Source organism: Microplitis demolitor, chromosome 9 (assembly GCF_026212275.2).
Source record: "Microplitis demolitor isolate Queensland-Clemson2020A chromosome 9, iyMicDemo2.1a, whole genome shotgun sequence".
In the NCBI taxonomy this organism is placed as follows: domain Eukaryota; kingdom Metazoa; phylum Arthropoda; class Insecta; order Hymenoptera; family Braconidae; genus Microplitis; species Microplitis demolitor.
The window spans coordinates 9,259,484-9,276,443 of record NC_068553.1 but is presented as its reverse complement, the minus strand read 5'-3'; the positions used below and the strand labels follow the sequence as shown (position 1 = coordinate 9,276,443).

The window sequence follows — 16,960 nt, the reverse complement described above, 5'->3', positions numbered from 1 at the left end:
AATGTAACAGAAGGGTATCCGTTGTTTCCCAAATTAGATTTTTTTACTTAGCCATGATATAAATCATTTATTGGTGATCCGAAAATCATAAAAAAAAAAAAAAAAAGTTTATTCAAGTGCCGTTTAACCCTGCCTAAGTAATGATACTTTCCCATTTTAGTGCAATGAGAAAAATTTTATTACTCGATAAAAATAAGTGTACAGAAATGACAAATACACATACTCACAGGAAATTGACCGCTTTTCAAAACAAGTATCTTATGTTTTTTTCGTGAATCCAATGGTTTAAGAGATATTGAAGGTCAAAGTTTGATTTGTTCAAAAAAATTGGCGTTTTCGTTTGAAATTTTATTGCTCTTTAACACCTGGACATAGAATGAAGCGCTATAACTTTTTCTGTGGAAAATTATCGCTCTTCAAAAAAGATTTCTTACACTTTTCCGTAAATCCAACCATTTAAGTGATATCGAAGCTCAAAGTAGATTTAAAATATAATGCTTTTCGGTTGAAATTCTAGAACCATTCAGCAAACAGATATATACTTAGGTTCCTAACAATATTTTCTCGGAAATTTACCGCTCTACTAAAAAGGTATCTTAAATTTTTTTGATTAATTGAACCGTTTAAGAGTTGCTTATGCTCTAAATTGAATGAAAACTTTCACAATCCAACTCGAAATTTCGCTCTGATGATACCAAAAATTTCTTACATTCCGAGCTTAAATATCTTTTAAACGGTTGAATTTATCAAAAATATCTAAGAGACTTCTTTTCTAGAGTGGTAAATTTCCAACGAAAGAATTACTAGGAACCTAAGTATGTATTTGTTTGCTGAATAGTTACAGAATTTCAATCGAAAAACATTATTTTTTAAATATATCAACTTTTAGCTTCGATATCACTAAAGTGGTTAGATCTACGAAAAAAGTGTAAGAAACCTTTTTTGGAAAGCGACGAATTTTTTACAGGTTACAGCGCTTAATTCTACTTTCATGTGTTAGAGAGTAATAAAATTTCAAACAAAAACGCCAATTTCTTCAAACAAACCAAACTTTGACGTTAATATCTCTTAAACCATTGAATTCACGAAAAAACATAAGAGGCCTTTTCTGAAGAGCAGTGAATTTCTTACAAAAATATGTTTTTCGTCATTGCTGTAGATTTATTTTCAAGTGAGAAATAAAATTTGTTTCATTGTATATAACAGGGGTACTGCTTCTCTGGTCGTCCTTAAAAAAGGCACCACTGGAAGTATTAAACGGTCTTCCAGAACCGGGCCTTATAAATCAGGGTCGTTGTAATACTTAAGAGTAAGAGAGAGGAGAGGGAGGATAACTTATAAATAAATTGAACTTATTTAACATACAACTTTAACTTTTATTTAATTTATAAATCTCCCAACTTATAAATCTTATTCATTTTGAGCGAATAAACTAATTGGATCTGATTTAGGCGAGGAATGTTAAACAATTAAAAATTACGCAGATTTTGTCACTAAATAAATTATAGATTTATTGACACTTATTTACACTTAAAATTATGAGAATTATATACAAGAGCGAATGCGACTAGATAATTTATACGTGATAGCGAATGCAACTCAATGATTTTAGTCACGTATAAAATTGAAACGTGGTCAGTAGCGGTTAATTCAATGATAATTAATTAATAATTAATTATTGTCACAAGAACAATTTATTTATTCTCAATAAATAACAGCCTTGATGTACTATCTAAATATTGAGGATAATTTAGCGTAGCGATTTGATTTAATATTACACAAGAATAATAAGCGAAGCTGTTTAAGCACGAGGTTGCACGTAGCAAAGACACGTTGTAGAATCGTCTGAGCGAAGCGGTTAGACAGATAGTTGTAGATAGAATAATGGTAGCGTCGTTGAATCATCGAGAAGCTTGGTGTCGACGTGACAGCTTTGCTGCATATAACGAATTTTCCTATTGGCTTAAAAGCGTGCCAACAGGTATCAGTCGATAGCGAACTATCTCATAGGCTGACCAATATAAAACGAATTTTGTGATTGGTCAGCTTGTAGCGGGTTCTCAAGACGTCTTGACACGATCCTGAGTTAGAAATTGTATGTGCCGGGCCCAAATAGCGAGTGACCCGGCACTATTCTGACCTTCAGTCAGTAGCGAGCTCGGCTTCTCCCGAACCGAGCGGAAATGCACGAAGCTTGATTCAAATTCATCAAGACCGTGACTGAACACATTTCAATAAACCTTATGTTTGTATAATTTTTACCTTATGTCCTTATACCTCTTGTCAACTACCTTTGACGACTATAATTTATTAAACCTACTTTACTAACCAACTACCTTTGGCTTTACGCACACGCACACACTCAACTTTTGAATTTTCCAACTACTTTCGGACTTTTGATAAAATATAATTACAAAAATCGTTTTACCTGACGACTTTACAATAAATTTAATTAAAACTGATCTACTCGATCTACACACGCACACTCACTCGAGTCCCCTGGACTATTCTACACACACAATGACTAAAAATGGCCGTTTCCGCCACAATAAATTAATTAATTAAATTTATGAGAATTAATGATTATTAATTAATTAATTTGGAATTTGCTTTTCCTTAATACCGATTCAATTCATTTTAATTTTCACAATAATCAAGATTAGCCATGACTAAATATAAATCGAGTTTTTGTCCGTACTCAACATGACTATATTACCCGATTCTCACTTCACTCAAAGTTCCACTATCTTTTTTTTGACTTCTGTCTTTTGATTCTACTTATTTTATTTTTGGTGAATTATTAATTACTTTCATTTTTAATTTAACTATTACTTAATTAATTAATCAATCGTACTGTTACTTCGACCAGTAGCTTTGACCGCGAGACTAAATTTATTAATTAAATTTCGTATTTATTTTAGTTAATTAATATTTCGACTAGAATTCTGACTAGACTAGAGACCATTTCCGGCATATGTATTTCACAACCTGCCTAGAAACTTTTAGAATCACGGTTTCCAGTATATGAAGGCTTCAACCTGCCTGGAAACTTGTAAAATCGCGATTTGTTCAATTCGGACAATTAATATAGGCACGACAATAACCCGACGTACAATTATGTATTTAATTAATTATTCCGGATTCTTGCCTGGAATAATTTAAATAAATACCTTAACAAAGTTTCTCCAGTCTCTCGTTTGTCCCTCATCGAAGTCAGTCTCGTCCAGTCTCGCCTTTGTTGCTGTCCGTCGTCTTTCGGTTATCATCTCACGCTCTCACTCCGGCACAACCACCCGTCCTCTCCTTCACCTGCTTTTCCGACGTAATTAATAATTATAAAAAAAAAAAGAGATACCGGCTAATCACCTGATACCCGCGCAAATAAATCAGAAGTCTTATCGCTTGGTTCCACAAGAAAACCAAGTCCCAAATTGATAATTTTCTTTTACTTGTTGGCGTTTGGGTATCTGCGTCGTTACTCGGTGAGGTACTCTATTCGATCGCTCCGGTTGAACTGTCGAACTCCTTTCGTCTTCTCTACAACTCTTTTTCCTGCTCAAGCTCGGGCATCCTCGGAAAATAAACCACGCCTACTTAATATTAAGTGGGACTGAAAACGAGGTCATCCAAGCTCCACTACCGGGGACAAGTCGCTTTATCTACCCCGGATAACTCTGAGGCAGTTAATTGATTTATCGACCGCGTGTATAACCGGTGGTCAATCAGATCAACCGGGAGATCCAAATTTCCCCGTTACATGTACTAAAATGCGGAAGAATCATTACTTAGGCAGGGTAAAATAGGAGCGCACGATGTAAATCAATATTTCGTAAAATATCGATATATGTACGCGATAAATCGATGCAACCTGATATTATCGAATCATCAAGTATCGGTACGTACAATCGATATATTTCATTTGATATATCAATTATCGGGAGAAATTAAAAGCACATTCCATTTCTTTTTTTTATAAAATGATTATATCTGTCTGTAATGAAGTTGTTCTCAATAATAAAACGCAAAGACACGAAATTCTTCTACTCTCCGTGAGGGCAGCACTAGTAGTAATTTATAATCTGTATAAATTACTACCTACTTAGTTTATGATCTGTGGCTTCGTACTGTATCTTTAATTAATCTGTGGTTCGTGATTAATCGCTTCGTTCTCAGTACAAAATAACCTATAAATAAAAGTTGTCTGTTTTGTTTAATACAGTTTATAAAATGTGTAAAAACAGTTAGTGTGCATAAAGATGTATAAAAACGGTCACTATTCAGTTGTACAAAAGAAGCAAGCTGTCACAATTATTATCTGTTTTGTTTACTACAGTTTACGATTCATACAGTAAGTATAACGTGATTTCAAAGTGCTATCAAAGATTATTATTTATTCGCATGGAACAATAAATAATTGAATGCTTTAGTATTTGTATGAAATTCCTCAATATGTAGTTTTAATTTTCTTGTGGTCAATTGACCATTTCGTTTTTACTTTCAAAAGTGTTAGGGATGGAACATAGTCGATTAATTGTTTCGATGGATTTATTTTTTATTTCATTATTTTTGTGACTGTTACTCTTTGTCTTTCTCACGTTGTTCTCTTTTTTTCAGAAATTACGATTTCTCTCAACATGGCACCTAATAAAAAAAGTATTGTTTGGCAATATTACGAAAAAAATGACGAGAAAACAGCCCGATGCAAGCTATGTCAAAAAAATGTTAAAACGACTGGAAATACCTCCAATGCAATGGCTCATATAAAAAATATTCATAAAGCTATCTATCTGGAAGTTTTCCAAAATAAAAATACTGCTAGTGCTGCTGTTACAAAAGATTCAGATTTGTCAAACCCTATCCCTAATTCTTCAAAACAAGATAATATCACGATGTCGAAATCTACCGTTAACAAACATCAACTGTTGCCTTCAACTTCAACGTCACCGCCAATAGATACTAGCGAGATAAGTACTAACAATTCTCAAACTGATCAAAAAATTGATTATACTAGGGAATTGCATTTTAATCGCCAGAGATCAATCGAAAGTAGTTTTGGAGAAATGTACGCATATACTTCTTCTGGTGACAAAACTTAAAGAATTAATAATGCAATAATGTTCATGATCTGTAAAGACAATCAGCCTTTTTCATTAGTTGAAAATGAAGGTTTCAAGAATATTTTGAAAGTTACGGCACCTCACTACAAGATTCCTAGCAGATCCACTGTGACACGCTAGTTAGATGAAAAGTATGATGCATTATCAACCCTTATGAAAAACAAATTATACTGTGTAGAAAATCTTACCTTAACAAGTGACATTTGGTCAGATCTATAAATGAGAAGTTACCGAGATGTAACTGCTCATTTTGGCATCGGAATTGAATTTTTTTCCGTAACTTTGAGTGTATTCCACTTAGCTGAAAGACATTCGTCGGAATACATTGCACAAATGCTCACTAAAAGATGTAAAGAGTGGGGATTTAATACAAATAAAGTCACAGCAGTAGTGACAGATAATACTGCAAATATAGTGAAGGCTGTCGAAATTGCATTTGGGAAAAAAAAGCATATCCCATGCTTTGCGCATACACTTAATTTAATTGCTCAACATATTTTGGGAATTCCTGAATTACAACTAATCATAACGGAAGTAAAAAATATTGTTACTTGTTTCAAACAAAGGTGTGTGGCAAGCGATGAGTTCTGTGAATCAGTTAAGGCTGACACAAAATTGATTCAGGATGTCCCTACACGTTGGAACAGTACGTACTATATGATTGTACGGTTTCTTGATTTACGAAATGATGTAAGCGAAATTTTGATTCGTCATAAAACACCACCGCCGATAGTAACTGGTATGGACTTGACAATATTAAGATCGCTTCTTAACATTTTACATCCACTGGAAGCAGCGACTAAGAAAATATCTGGTTATAAATATTGTTCTAGTTCCAAGGTCATTCCATTAGTGCACTGCATGATATCAAATCTGAAAAACCTAGGATTGAAGAACCTTTAATCAAAGAGGTACATAAACGCACTTTTAACGAGATTAACAAATGAATGGGCGCTCTCGAACACGTATCATCATTGGCTATTGCGACAATATTGGACCTGAGGTTCAAAAAACTTCATTTTGAAGATTCATTGGCTTGCGCAAATGCCGTTAGTAAAATTAAAGATATAATTAAAAAAACTTAGCAGGATGAATTATATACTACTAAGGAATCTGACTCGAACAATTCCGACAAAATTAGTCTGTCATCGGAATATAGTCTCTGGAGCGATCACCATAAACTGGTCAAGCAGAATTGGGAGACAAATAAAACAGACGAAAGTCTTTCTGATGAGTTATCGCTTTATTTGAAGGCCCCAGTTAGTAGATTTAACGCAAACCCATTACAAGTGTGGGTAGATTACAAAGTACAGTTCCCAAAGTTATATAATGTAGCATTGAAATATTTAACAATGGTGGCAAGCTCTGTTCCATCTGAGCGACTTTTCTCAAAAGCCGCACAGTTTTTAACTGAGCAGAGAGGCAGACTGCAAGCCAAAAGAGTAAATAAAATTTTATTTTTGCATGATTTAGAGAAAAAGTATTGGGATTTATAAATAAATAAAGTTGATTTGTTGCTACACTCTGTTTTACTCATATTAACCTGAACCCTATCTAATATTCAATATTATAGACTAGTTTAATACAAATTGCTTACGATATGTTCAAAATATCAATATATTTGTACGATATATCGCAAAGTATCGATAGAACACTACGATATATTATATCGACAAAAATATCGATATTTTTTTAACATGAACATCCCTAGGGTAAAACGGCATGAGAATAAACTTTATTTGATTTTGTTTTATGATTTATGGATCACAAATAATTGATTTATATATATATATATATGTATATATATATATATATATATATACATACATATATATATATATATATATATATATATATAATATATGATTCATATTTATATATATCATGGCCAAGTACAAATATCTAATTTGGGAAATAATGGACACCCTATTGTAACAGTATGGTAACAGTATCTTCATTCGCATTAAAAAAATTAATTATGTTATCGCGTTTTTTACCAATTATTTCATTTACATTTTTCAAGTGTCTAAAACTAGCACTAAAGTGGCCAAAAACGATCCCCTACTCTATTTATTACAGTAATATAGGTACCCGGGAAAAAAAGTTCCTATATGATCATATATAAATCATATAAAAGTGACTCATATAAAATTATATATAGTTTTATAATGAAATTGGTTCTATAAAAACTTATATGACTTTCTAAAATCTTATATAATCATATGAAATCCTATAAGATCATATAATGTCTTATATAATCATATAAAGATATGTATACCCGGAAAAAGTTATTTTGTCTAATATCACATATAATAACCTATATATGATTAGATATAAAAATTGGCAGGATCTGATGACATGTAATTATATATAATCATGAATGAACGAATCCAAATACAAAAAAAATATAGTATTGATTAACTGCTATTTTGCGGAGGGGTCACCCATCCAACTAATGTACTTCCTAAATGCTGTTCAACTTTGGATATCGCGCATCCGTGGCCTGCTTCTCTAATCTGCTTTACTTTTATAAGTATTTACGATCCATAGCATATTACTTAAATCAAATATTCAAATTGGTACATCTTACAAAAATAATGCACCAAATATGATAAAATTTCATCACATTTGTGGTTTATATAAAATTATAAGTTTCCTTAAGATAACCTGCTTTTGAGACTATAGGAATTTATATATAAAAATCATGAAACCATATAAACTTTTATATAAGTATATATGATTTTATATAACTTTATTGAACTCTTTTGTAATTATACTAATTTATTTATAACTTTATATAAAATCATATAAATTTTTATTAATTATCTGAATTATTATAAGAAATTTATAAGGTTATATAAGATTTCATATGATTATAAATGACCATACATGGTTACGTATAACCACCTAAAATGTGCTCTCGATTTCATGATGTTCTATGTAACTCGATATAAAGTTACATGAAATTAGATAAAAATTTAATAAGATCATATAAGTTTTTATCTAATCATATATGACTGTATATATGTTATTAAATGCGATCTGGTAATGCTATAAACTCATATATATCTTTATAAAAAATTCTTATACAAGAATTTTATAAGATCATATGAGCTTTTATATGATCATATATGATTATACATAAGCATATGAAACTTTATCAGGTAATGTCATAAATTAATACATAATTTTCTATAAAATCATATCAATTCTTATGAGTATATGAATCCTTATAAAAATTTTATTAGATTGTGTAAGCTTCCATATAATTATGTATGATTTTTATATACTTCTAACAGATCATAAATAAATCATACATGAACATATATGTTTATAAATGATCATATAAGAACTTTTTCCCGGATTTGTATAAAATCACTTCAACTTTTATAAAATCCTTATAAAACTATATAAATTTTTATTAGATCATATGGACTGTTATATGATCATATAAAAGCAGATAAAATTTTATATAGTAATTTAATAAAGTTATATATAACTTTATATAAAATCATATCAATTTTTATAAAGTCCTTTAAAAAGTATATGAATTTTTATAGGGATTTTATACGACCATATAAGCTTTTATGTAATCATATATGATTTTTATATATTTTTTATATGATCATATATAAATTGTATATGAATATATGTGTTTATATATGATCATATAAAAACTTTTGTTTTCCGGGTAACAATACTTACAAAAAGAGCCGTAAATTTTACTACTGCTAATACACGTAACTAGTTTTCAAACGAGAAAATTCCAAAGTAAAAAGTTCATAACATAATGAAATTTCAGTTAGCTTGAATTATACATTGACATTATAGAACTTGTTGCTGTAACTGCAATATCTTCATTATTTCATAAATTTTAAAAACTACGGTAGGAATTGTAACTTTTGTGATTGTGAATTCGAATAGAATTTTTTCTTCCGAGTATTTTTCGTTTTCACTTAAATGCAAGTCAATCATCTTTACTTTTAGTTTCATGCTTTCGTTTATTGTATCCTTTGATGTAACTATAATCTTTAAATTTGCCAAAACTTTAAATCAATGTTTAGAACCTTCAAGCTCTAAGCTATTTACTATTTCCTGCTCAGAAACTTGAAAATTTCCAAGCGTATAAAAGTTATTGTTTTTAGTTTTATCGTAAAAATCAAGTTTTTATTAACAAATTTGTTGGAAAGTTGTATAACAAAATAAAGATTCAAATTTTAAGAAAACTAAACTTTTTGTTCCAGAATAAAACAATGTGGGCGATTCAAATAATACCAATAATAGCTTGTATTAGAACTTCATTTTCCTTACCTCAGAATGATAATTTAGATGATTTACTAATCAATGTCTTCGGACGCAATCCCAATTTGCAGCAACTAAATAATATGGCACTGAACATACTACCATCGAATGTTTCACAAAATATTGGATTAAGTGCGTTAATAGATGAAGTATTTAATGCTAACTCTACCAGCATTAATAAAGGTGATGAGAGTGCAGATGATAAAGTTTCTAGTGTAAATGATGACCAAAGTTTATCAAGTAATGACTGTGAATGTGTACCTTATTATCAGTGTCAAAATAATAATATTGTTGATGATGGAGTTGGTTTAATCGATATCAGGTATTACAATTTTTATTTAAATAAAGTAAAATAGCAGATTGAGAGTATTTTGGTTAAAGTTGTAAGGTTCACTGAGTGTCGGAATTAATAAAAGCTGATTGACTCACCGATCTCAATGAACGAGCTATTTAGATTATGTGTTGAAACAGTTATCCATGAGTGGTAACTAAATTTAGTTATGCTAAACAAACCTAGACAATTGAATTCGATCTTGAAAAAAAAAACAACATTATAAACTTATATTTAAAAAAAAGTGCTATCTGGCAGCCAGAATTGATGTAAATTTCTCTAAAGACATTCTAAAACTTTTTGATTCTCATAAAAGCAATAAAATTCATTATAAAACGAAAATCAAAACAACAAAAAACAGTTGATCCTACAGGACCACCTAAATCTCAGGAAGCTTGAAAACATTTTTAGTGATAAATTCTTAAGCTTAAGAAACTGTTAGACCGATAAAACATACATTTCACTAAAAATATATAATATTTGTCTGACGGTATTTTTGAAACGATTCAACCAAATTAAGCGTTCTTGGTGGCATTTTACTTTTATTAACCATAATTATAAAATAACTTTCTTGATGCTAATAGGCTAATTTTGTCGATGTCCTTTGAAAATCGGATTACCAATGATTACTAAAGCAATATATCGAAGTTAGGTAATTTTTCATTTGTGGAATTAAAATAAAACCGCGCATAAATTATATCTGGATAATTTTTAATCTGTTGAATTATCACCAAAACGTCGCAAACCTAAAACTAAAACTAAAATGCTCAGAACTTATAAGCAAAAACCAAAAACGGAGACTGGAAAATTAGAAACAGAGTTATGGTATGCTATGGTGTCGCTCACTGTGTAGGTTTATAAAGAGAGGGAGTGTCCATGTTTAATCATCCCAAATTTATGTGAATTATCAGTGGATATACATTTTTTATTAAACAACAAATAATCAAAAAACTCTATTCAACAATAAACAAAATACTGTAGCATAACACTAATAATTTCACGCCATAACGAAATACTCTATCTAATAACTATAATATTAATCTTAATGTTACGTTCCAGTCTGTACGTCTGATGACGTGGGCATTCAGTTCTCTAATTGCCGACCTGAAATCTAACTAATTATATCAAATATCGATAATCCAGTAATATCTATAACATTTAATTAATTATATAAAATAATATAATGTAATAATAAAATAATATTTTTTAAGATATTTAAACATTAAGAACATGAGTAAAAGTTGATAAAATTATTTTTCTATATTCTATCAAATATAAATAAGTGCTGACGCCTTGAGTAAATCCTCGAGACGTGCAGCTGCACAAACATCTATTTTGATTAAGATAACTTTTGTTAATAGATAAGAGACTCATTTGTTAGTAACAAAAGCAGAAAGACCGTGAGAATCAAGTATTTTCAGTAAATATTAGAATGGAGTATTAAAGAATATACGTCATCTTGAATGAACCCTCCATATGAATCAATGCGCGGGTCTGATGCCCAAACGTCACGTATGGATGAGACTTTACTCTAGTTTTTCTCGATCAAGAGAAATAAGTCAAATATAGAATCATCGAGAGCAGTTAGGTTCAGTAGAATACTCAATTCCTTTTTCACCCTCTCGAAGTTATTGTTAATAATATATTAACAATATTATCAATTACTTCAATTATATAATTTTACATCTCTCAAACTAATTTTTTACAATTGAATAAATCGGATTTAGATATATTAAATAATATTGTTCAAATTTTCCGCGCTGTCACTATTATTCTCACGGCGGATAAGTGATCGATACTACAGTCGATCACCAATCAATCATAGGCGGCTCCGCTAGTCGCATTCTTATCGCAACAAACGCTCGAGTGGGGATGAAGAAGACGGAAGTTCTGTCTCTCTCACACGTTTGTGCTCTCTCTCATACATACTGCTTCAAGTGTTCTCATGGCTGACACCTCGTGCATTTTCTAATCTCAGTGTATTTCTTTAACCAGTTGCGTTCTCATTCTTTTAATTAGTGCATTTTGCTTTAATTAATTCATACTAATTATTTTGCATAATATTATTGCTCTCATTTTAGTATCTCAGTGCATTCTCAATATAATTATCATCACCACGTGCACCGGCATTGTTCGCGCCTAGTTGCCATCTTGGCCACGTGTCATACGAAAGTGAAATTGCATTAAATAAATTGAAAAAGATGCTTTCTAGTGAATATCTCATCATAATAAATTCTCATCCAGTGTATATATTTTAAATAAATATCTATATTTATTATTTGTTAAATTTGAGTGTTAAATAAAATTATTAACTACCCGCCAATTCACACACACCAGATCCTCTCATCCTTATAATTAATAAGCAATTAATTATTTGAACAAATATATTCAAACAACCAGTTTATTTCAACCACTAAATTGTGACTGTTCAACCCATTTTCCATTATTTATTATAATTATATGTAAGTTTGCCATTCACATTCATAATGAACCACTTAACTACGCCAGCGCCAAACCATCAACCAGGACGTAGCATTAACACCGAGTAAACTGACTCTAAATGATGCGTATCGACACATTATAAACAATTTACTTAAGTAACTAGAGATAAACGATAATCAAATAATATTTGGTAATCTAGAACAATAATTGTAAGTCCAGTACACTAGAACATTCTCTTTAACGACTTGTTAAACTAACGTACATGCATCTCATACCGATTTTAATTTCACAATAATTAGTCTAATAACTAAACATATTTCTTGTGATAATTTATAAAAATATTATTGACAATAAATTGTGAACTTGACTCTGACTGTGACAATATTCTCATAATTCTTTTAGATCTTAAATCTTTTTTTGAATCCAAATAGTAGCATGATACCTCAAGACTCTGATTCTACTTGATTAATCATTCATAATTATGATAGTCATTCCATACCTAATAACTGGTGAGTAAAATATCGAGTAACGTCATAAACTGTTTTAAATAATACTTCTGTAACAACAATCTTAATCGGTAGCCTTCCACAATGCCATGATACTGTAGTGCCATGCTCGAACCCGTCTGGTTGCTTTGAGTGACTAGCGGCGACTGCTCACGTCCGTACTCCTCGAAGGACTCCCTTCGACTCCCTAATTCAAAATCCAAAACCCCACTAAACGTTATCATTATCTATAACGGACCTCTATATTTTAAATTCATAAATCAAACTCTACTATATCGGCAACTGGAGGCTTATTCCTCACCAAACATACTCATTTATGAATTCTGAGCAGTGCTGCCAGAACGTGCGATATTTTTACACCCTCTGAAGGTGAAATAGCATTGACTGTAATAGCAGGAGGGGGTAAAAATAACGCACGTTCTGACAGCACTGATTCTGAGTATGGATATCCTTTGTAGTTGCTCTCCTAGAACAGATTTCAGCTGGGATCATAAAACTTATACGATAAGTGACCGATGACTTCCTCAGCGGTATAAGTGTTCATAGCTTGTCCTCTGTCAGACTGAAGTATTAGAAATGGTCAAACAGCTTCCACAACAGCAACGGTCACAAAATTACTGTTGAGGCTTGACAAACGGAAATTCGAAACTGATCCCATTCTGCCTCCGCTGAATTCCGTATATACTGCAACTCAGCTAGAACTCTGCAATCTACCAAGAACGGATCGAACTAAGTTCTGTCAACAGATAATATCAGGTTACTATTTCAGTCCCGCTCCACGGTAAAACTCAAACTTTATTTTTAACCCTTAGCAGCGACATGGGGTAAGTAGTTATTCCAGGCTCAGAAAAAAAGAAATAAGATGTCCAATTCTTTGAAACTAATACAAGTAACTGTATCCGCCGGGAGTAGACAAGTGAGAGATCTGACTCCATTACATAGGAAGCCGAATAAATGCGTGGCGGCGCTTTGAGCGTTCGTTTTCTCGACGTGGGCTAACTAGTTATCCCGTGTAGCCGCATTTGTTACTCGGCAGAAATCTTTCTTTTTTCAAATCGACTTGTTTGCGGTATTAACAGACAAAATAAAGGTGAGTTTTAGGTATTCTAGTAAAAAAAAAATTTTCCATCCTAGTCGATATGGAATCTTGCCTGCTCATGTAAAATAATTCAGTTTCATTTTTGACTGACATTGTTTATTGAATAAATCTAGTGTGCGTTCATTTTAGAACGCTTCACGTATACTGTTAAAAATTTTTGTAAAATTACAATATTTTTACAAAGCAGTGATGTAATAAAAATACAAATAAATGTATGTCAATAAAAAATTATAACACAATTTGAGTAATTTTCGATGATGCACTAGGAAAACTACTAAAATGAATTGTAATTTTACAATCTTTGTATATAAATCGTACACGAGCTATAATTTTACAAAACATAACATTGATTTTAAATAAAATGCGTTTCAAATTTACTAAACATATTTGTAATTCAATTTTCTACAATTTTCAGTAACATTACAACAAAATATTGTAAATAATATTCCAATGAAATCGTTAAAATTTGACAAACCTCAATTTTTTGACTTCCCGTTGTTATGTCCGACTTCGCAAACTTCTCCTACTGTCACTCATGTTGAACACTCCATAGGAATAGAAATTCCATTTTCTCTTGAGAGAAACAAGGATGGGTTCAATGAAGTGTGACAAACCTATTCTACCAGATTTCTTTCTTTCTGTCTTTCATTCTCATACTCTTCGGTTCCCACTTAGTGTCAGCTAAGATCGCTCTAATGCGCACAATTAGCATTGACTAAATTAAGTTCCGTCAACGGGACATCTCACAAGATGCAACTCACCTAAAAATTTCCCTTTCCCTTAAACTCGGACCCCCATGGTTGCGGCGTTCAAGAAAATTTTGAATAACAAACTGACTCTACCGAGCACAGGCTTGCATTTCGGTTATCAGCTGAATTCGAAGTTTTCAGTCAAGAGTCGCAAACTAGGTACAGCGGTATCCTTAATTTTCATATTTAATAAAACCGATAAAAATCGCTTTTACAAATCAATAAAATAAATACTAAAGAAAATCGCATCGCGAAAAAAAATTATAACAGTGAGAATATGTCAAAGTATACATTTATACAGCTATATATATATAAAAAAAATATCACGCATCGAGGAAACAAGTATAATAGAAAGAAATATTAAATAAATGTTCAAAGTTAAAAGCCAACTCCTTTAAAGAGCACTGCTTCTATTTCCTGCGAAGGAAAATAAAGGAATTTTTTAATTCGATATAAAATAAAAGTTTCCGTATCGAAAGAAATAAATATAAAAAAAATAAAAGTGTTATTGGTTGTGAGTGTTAAGTGTTAATTCAAATTTGTGAAAATTATTATATCAAAGAAATTCGAATCCAAAATTTTGAGTGTAATTATTTAATGATTAAGGTAATAAAGATATCCCTTTAAAGAGTATTAGCTCTATTTTCTTTAAAGAAAATTAAAGGAGTTTTTATTACCAAATTAAAATTGGAGTTTAAAATAAAAAAAAAAAAAAAAAACATAAGTGACAATAAATTTTGTGTATTATTCGTTGTTACGTCCAGCTCAGATGCTGAACTTTTTATATTAAATTTTATTTTTCCATTAAAATTACGTGGCGACCAGATTTTATTTTTTTTAATAACCCTAGAGTGATAAGAAATAATGTAGTAGTAAAAATGTTTAGAATTAGTAAATTTGTTTGCTCTGACGCACGTAGAAATGCTAGAGCAAACAATCGAATGCATTTTTTTTAATGACCCCTTGGGTCACAATAGAATGAAGGCCCAAAGAACATTTGGAAACGCTTTCCATAAAAATTAACAAAATATCTTATCAGCAAAGGTGTACTTAAAATATTTAAAAAGAGAAATTGAAAGTTTAACAATGACTCATTGTTAAATAAATAAAATATATAAATAATATAATCTTATAAGCCCTTAAATTTTTAAGTACATTTTTGTAGATAAAATTTTTTGTGTCCACGTAAACGTAAAATTCAAATAAATAAAAATTAAAAGAGTAAAAATGAAATTTTACTTAAATAATTGGATGAATTAATAAAACTCGAATAAATAAAAAATTCTTTACATAAATAAATAAATTAATAAAATTGAAAGAAATAAAATTATGAAAGAAAAAAAAAATATTTATATATAAGTAAATAATTAAAACAATATAAATAAAAATTTAGATAAATAAATAAAAGTAAATAGTCATAAGAAAAATTTATAAAATAGATATAAATTCTATTATTATAAATAAGTTACAATATTATAGAATATTGTGTATGTGGGTGTCTGTGTGGATGCGCACACACATAGGCACGCATCGGGGTGGGCTTTTACCACTTCCCTAACGGAAAATCCTAGGGAAAGGGAAAGGACCCAAAGGAATTGTGCTCCGATTGGACACAGTTTTCCCCTAAACAATAGACAAAATAGAACAAACAAGACACATAAAAAGGGCCACAAAATAAAAAAAAAGTAGTCTTGAGTTTTTCCTCAGTAGCAGTTTTCGCAGTCAGAGTTTTTACTCTCAGTTCTCAGTCCTGGGTCAGTAAGAATGAGAAAATTTAAGTACAAGTGTTCTCACACTTATACACTAGTTCCGTACTAGTTTATTTTTTTACAAGTGTTCTCACACTTCACACTAGTTCCGTACTAGTTTTCTACAAGTGTTCTCACACTTTATTGTCTTATTTAATCGTACAAGTGTTCTCACACTTTATTTTATTAATTATATCGCTAGCGTTTAGTAAATATTGTTTCAGCTAGTGTATAATTAAATTAAAATTATTAAGTTCACATCACAACAAAGTTGTAACCGCGAATAGTATAGTATAGTAAATTCAGTGTACGCCAGAAAAATACTCCGATCTCCAAAACTTCAGGTACTGTAATCTTTAAGTTTATGTATAAAAGAACGTAATGTATTCAAGATTCTGTAGTCCTGTCTAGTATTTGAAATCAAGTTAATCGTAACCATTTTATTGTAAATTAGAGTTGGCGGACAAACCACCTAATACTTTTAATATCAAGTTTATTGTATTCACATCATCAAAATTTTTAATTGTATAATATATAGTAGTTAAATTCGTACATTTTCAACATCTTTCATTTAAGAACCAACCTTCAAGATAATTACTCAGTGTGATCCCGGTCTATTGGTTGAAAGACTAGGACCGAAAATAAAAATTATAATAAATTGTCCAA

General features: G+C 30.7%; 1 protein-coding gene across 1 annotated transcript in view; it reads left to right on the top strand.

Moving 5' to 3' along the window:
- LOC103576034 (phenoloxidase-activating factor 2) overlaps window positions 1–16,960 on the top strand; it is a 329,955-nt gene that overhangs the window by 54,327 nt on the left and 258,668 nt on the right. Inside the window, exon 2 of the mRNA XM_053742063.1 lies at window positions 9,362–9,741. Coding sequence (XP_053598038.1) covers window positions 9,371–9,741 — 371 coding nt within the window. The 5' untranslated portion in view covers window positions 9,362–9,370. The remainder of the gene's footprint in view (window positions 1–9,361; window positions 9,742–16,960) is intronic.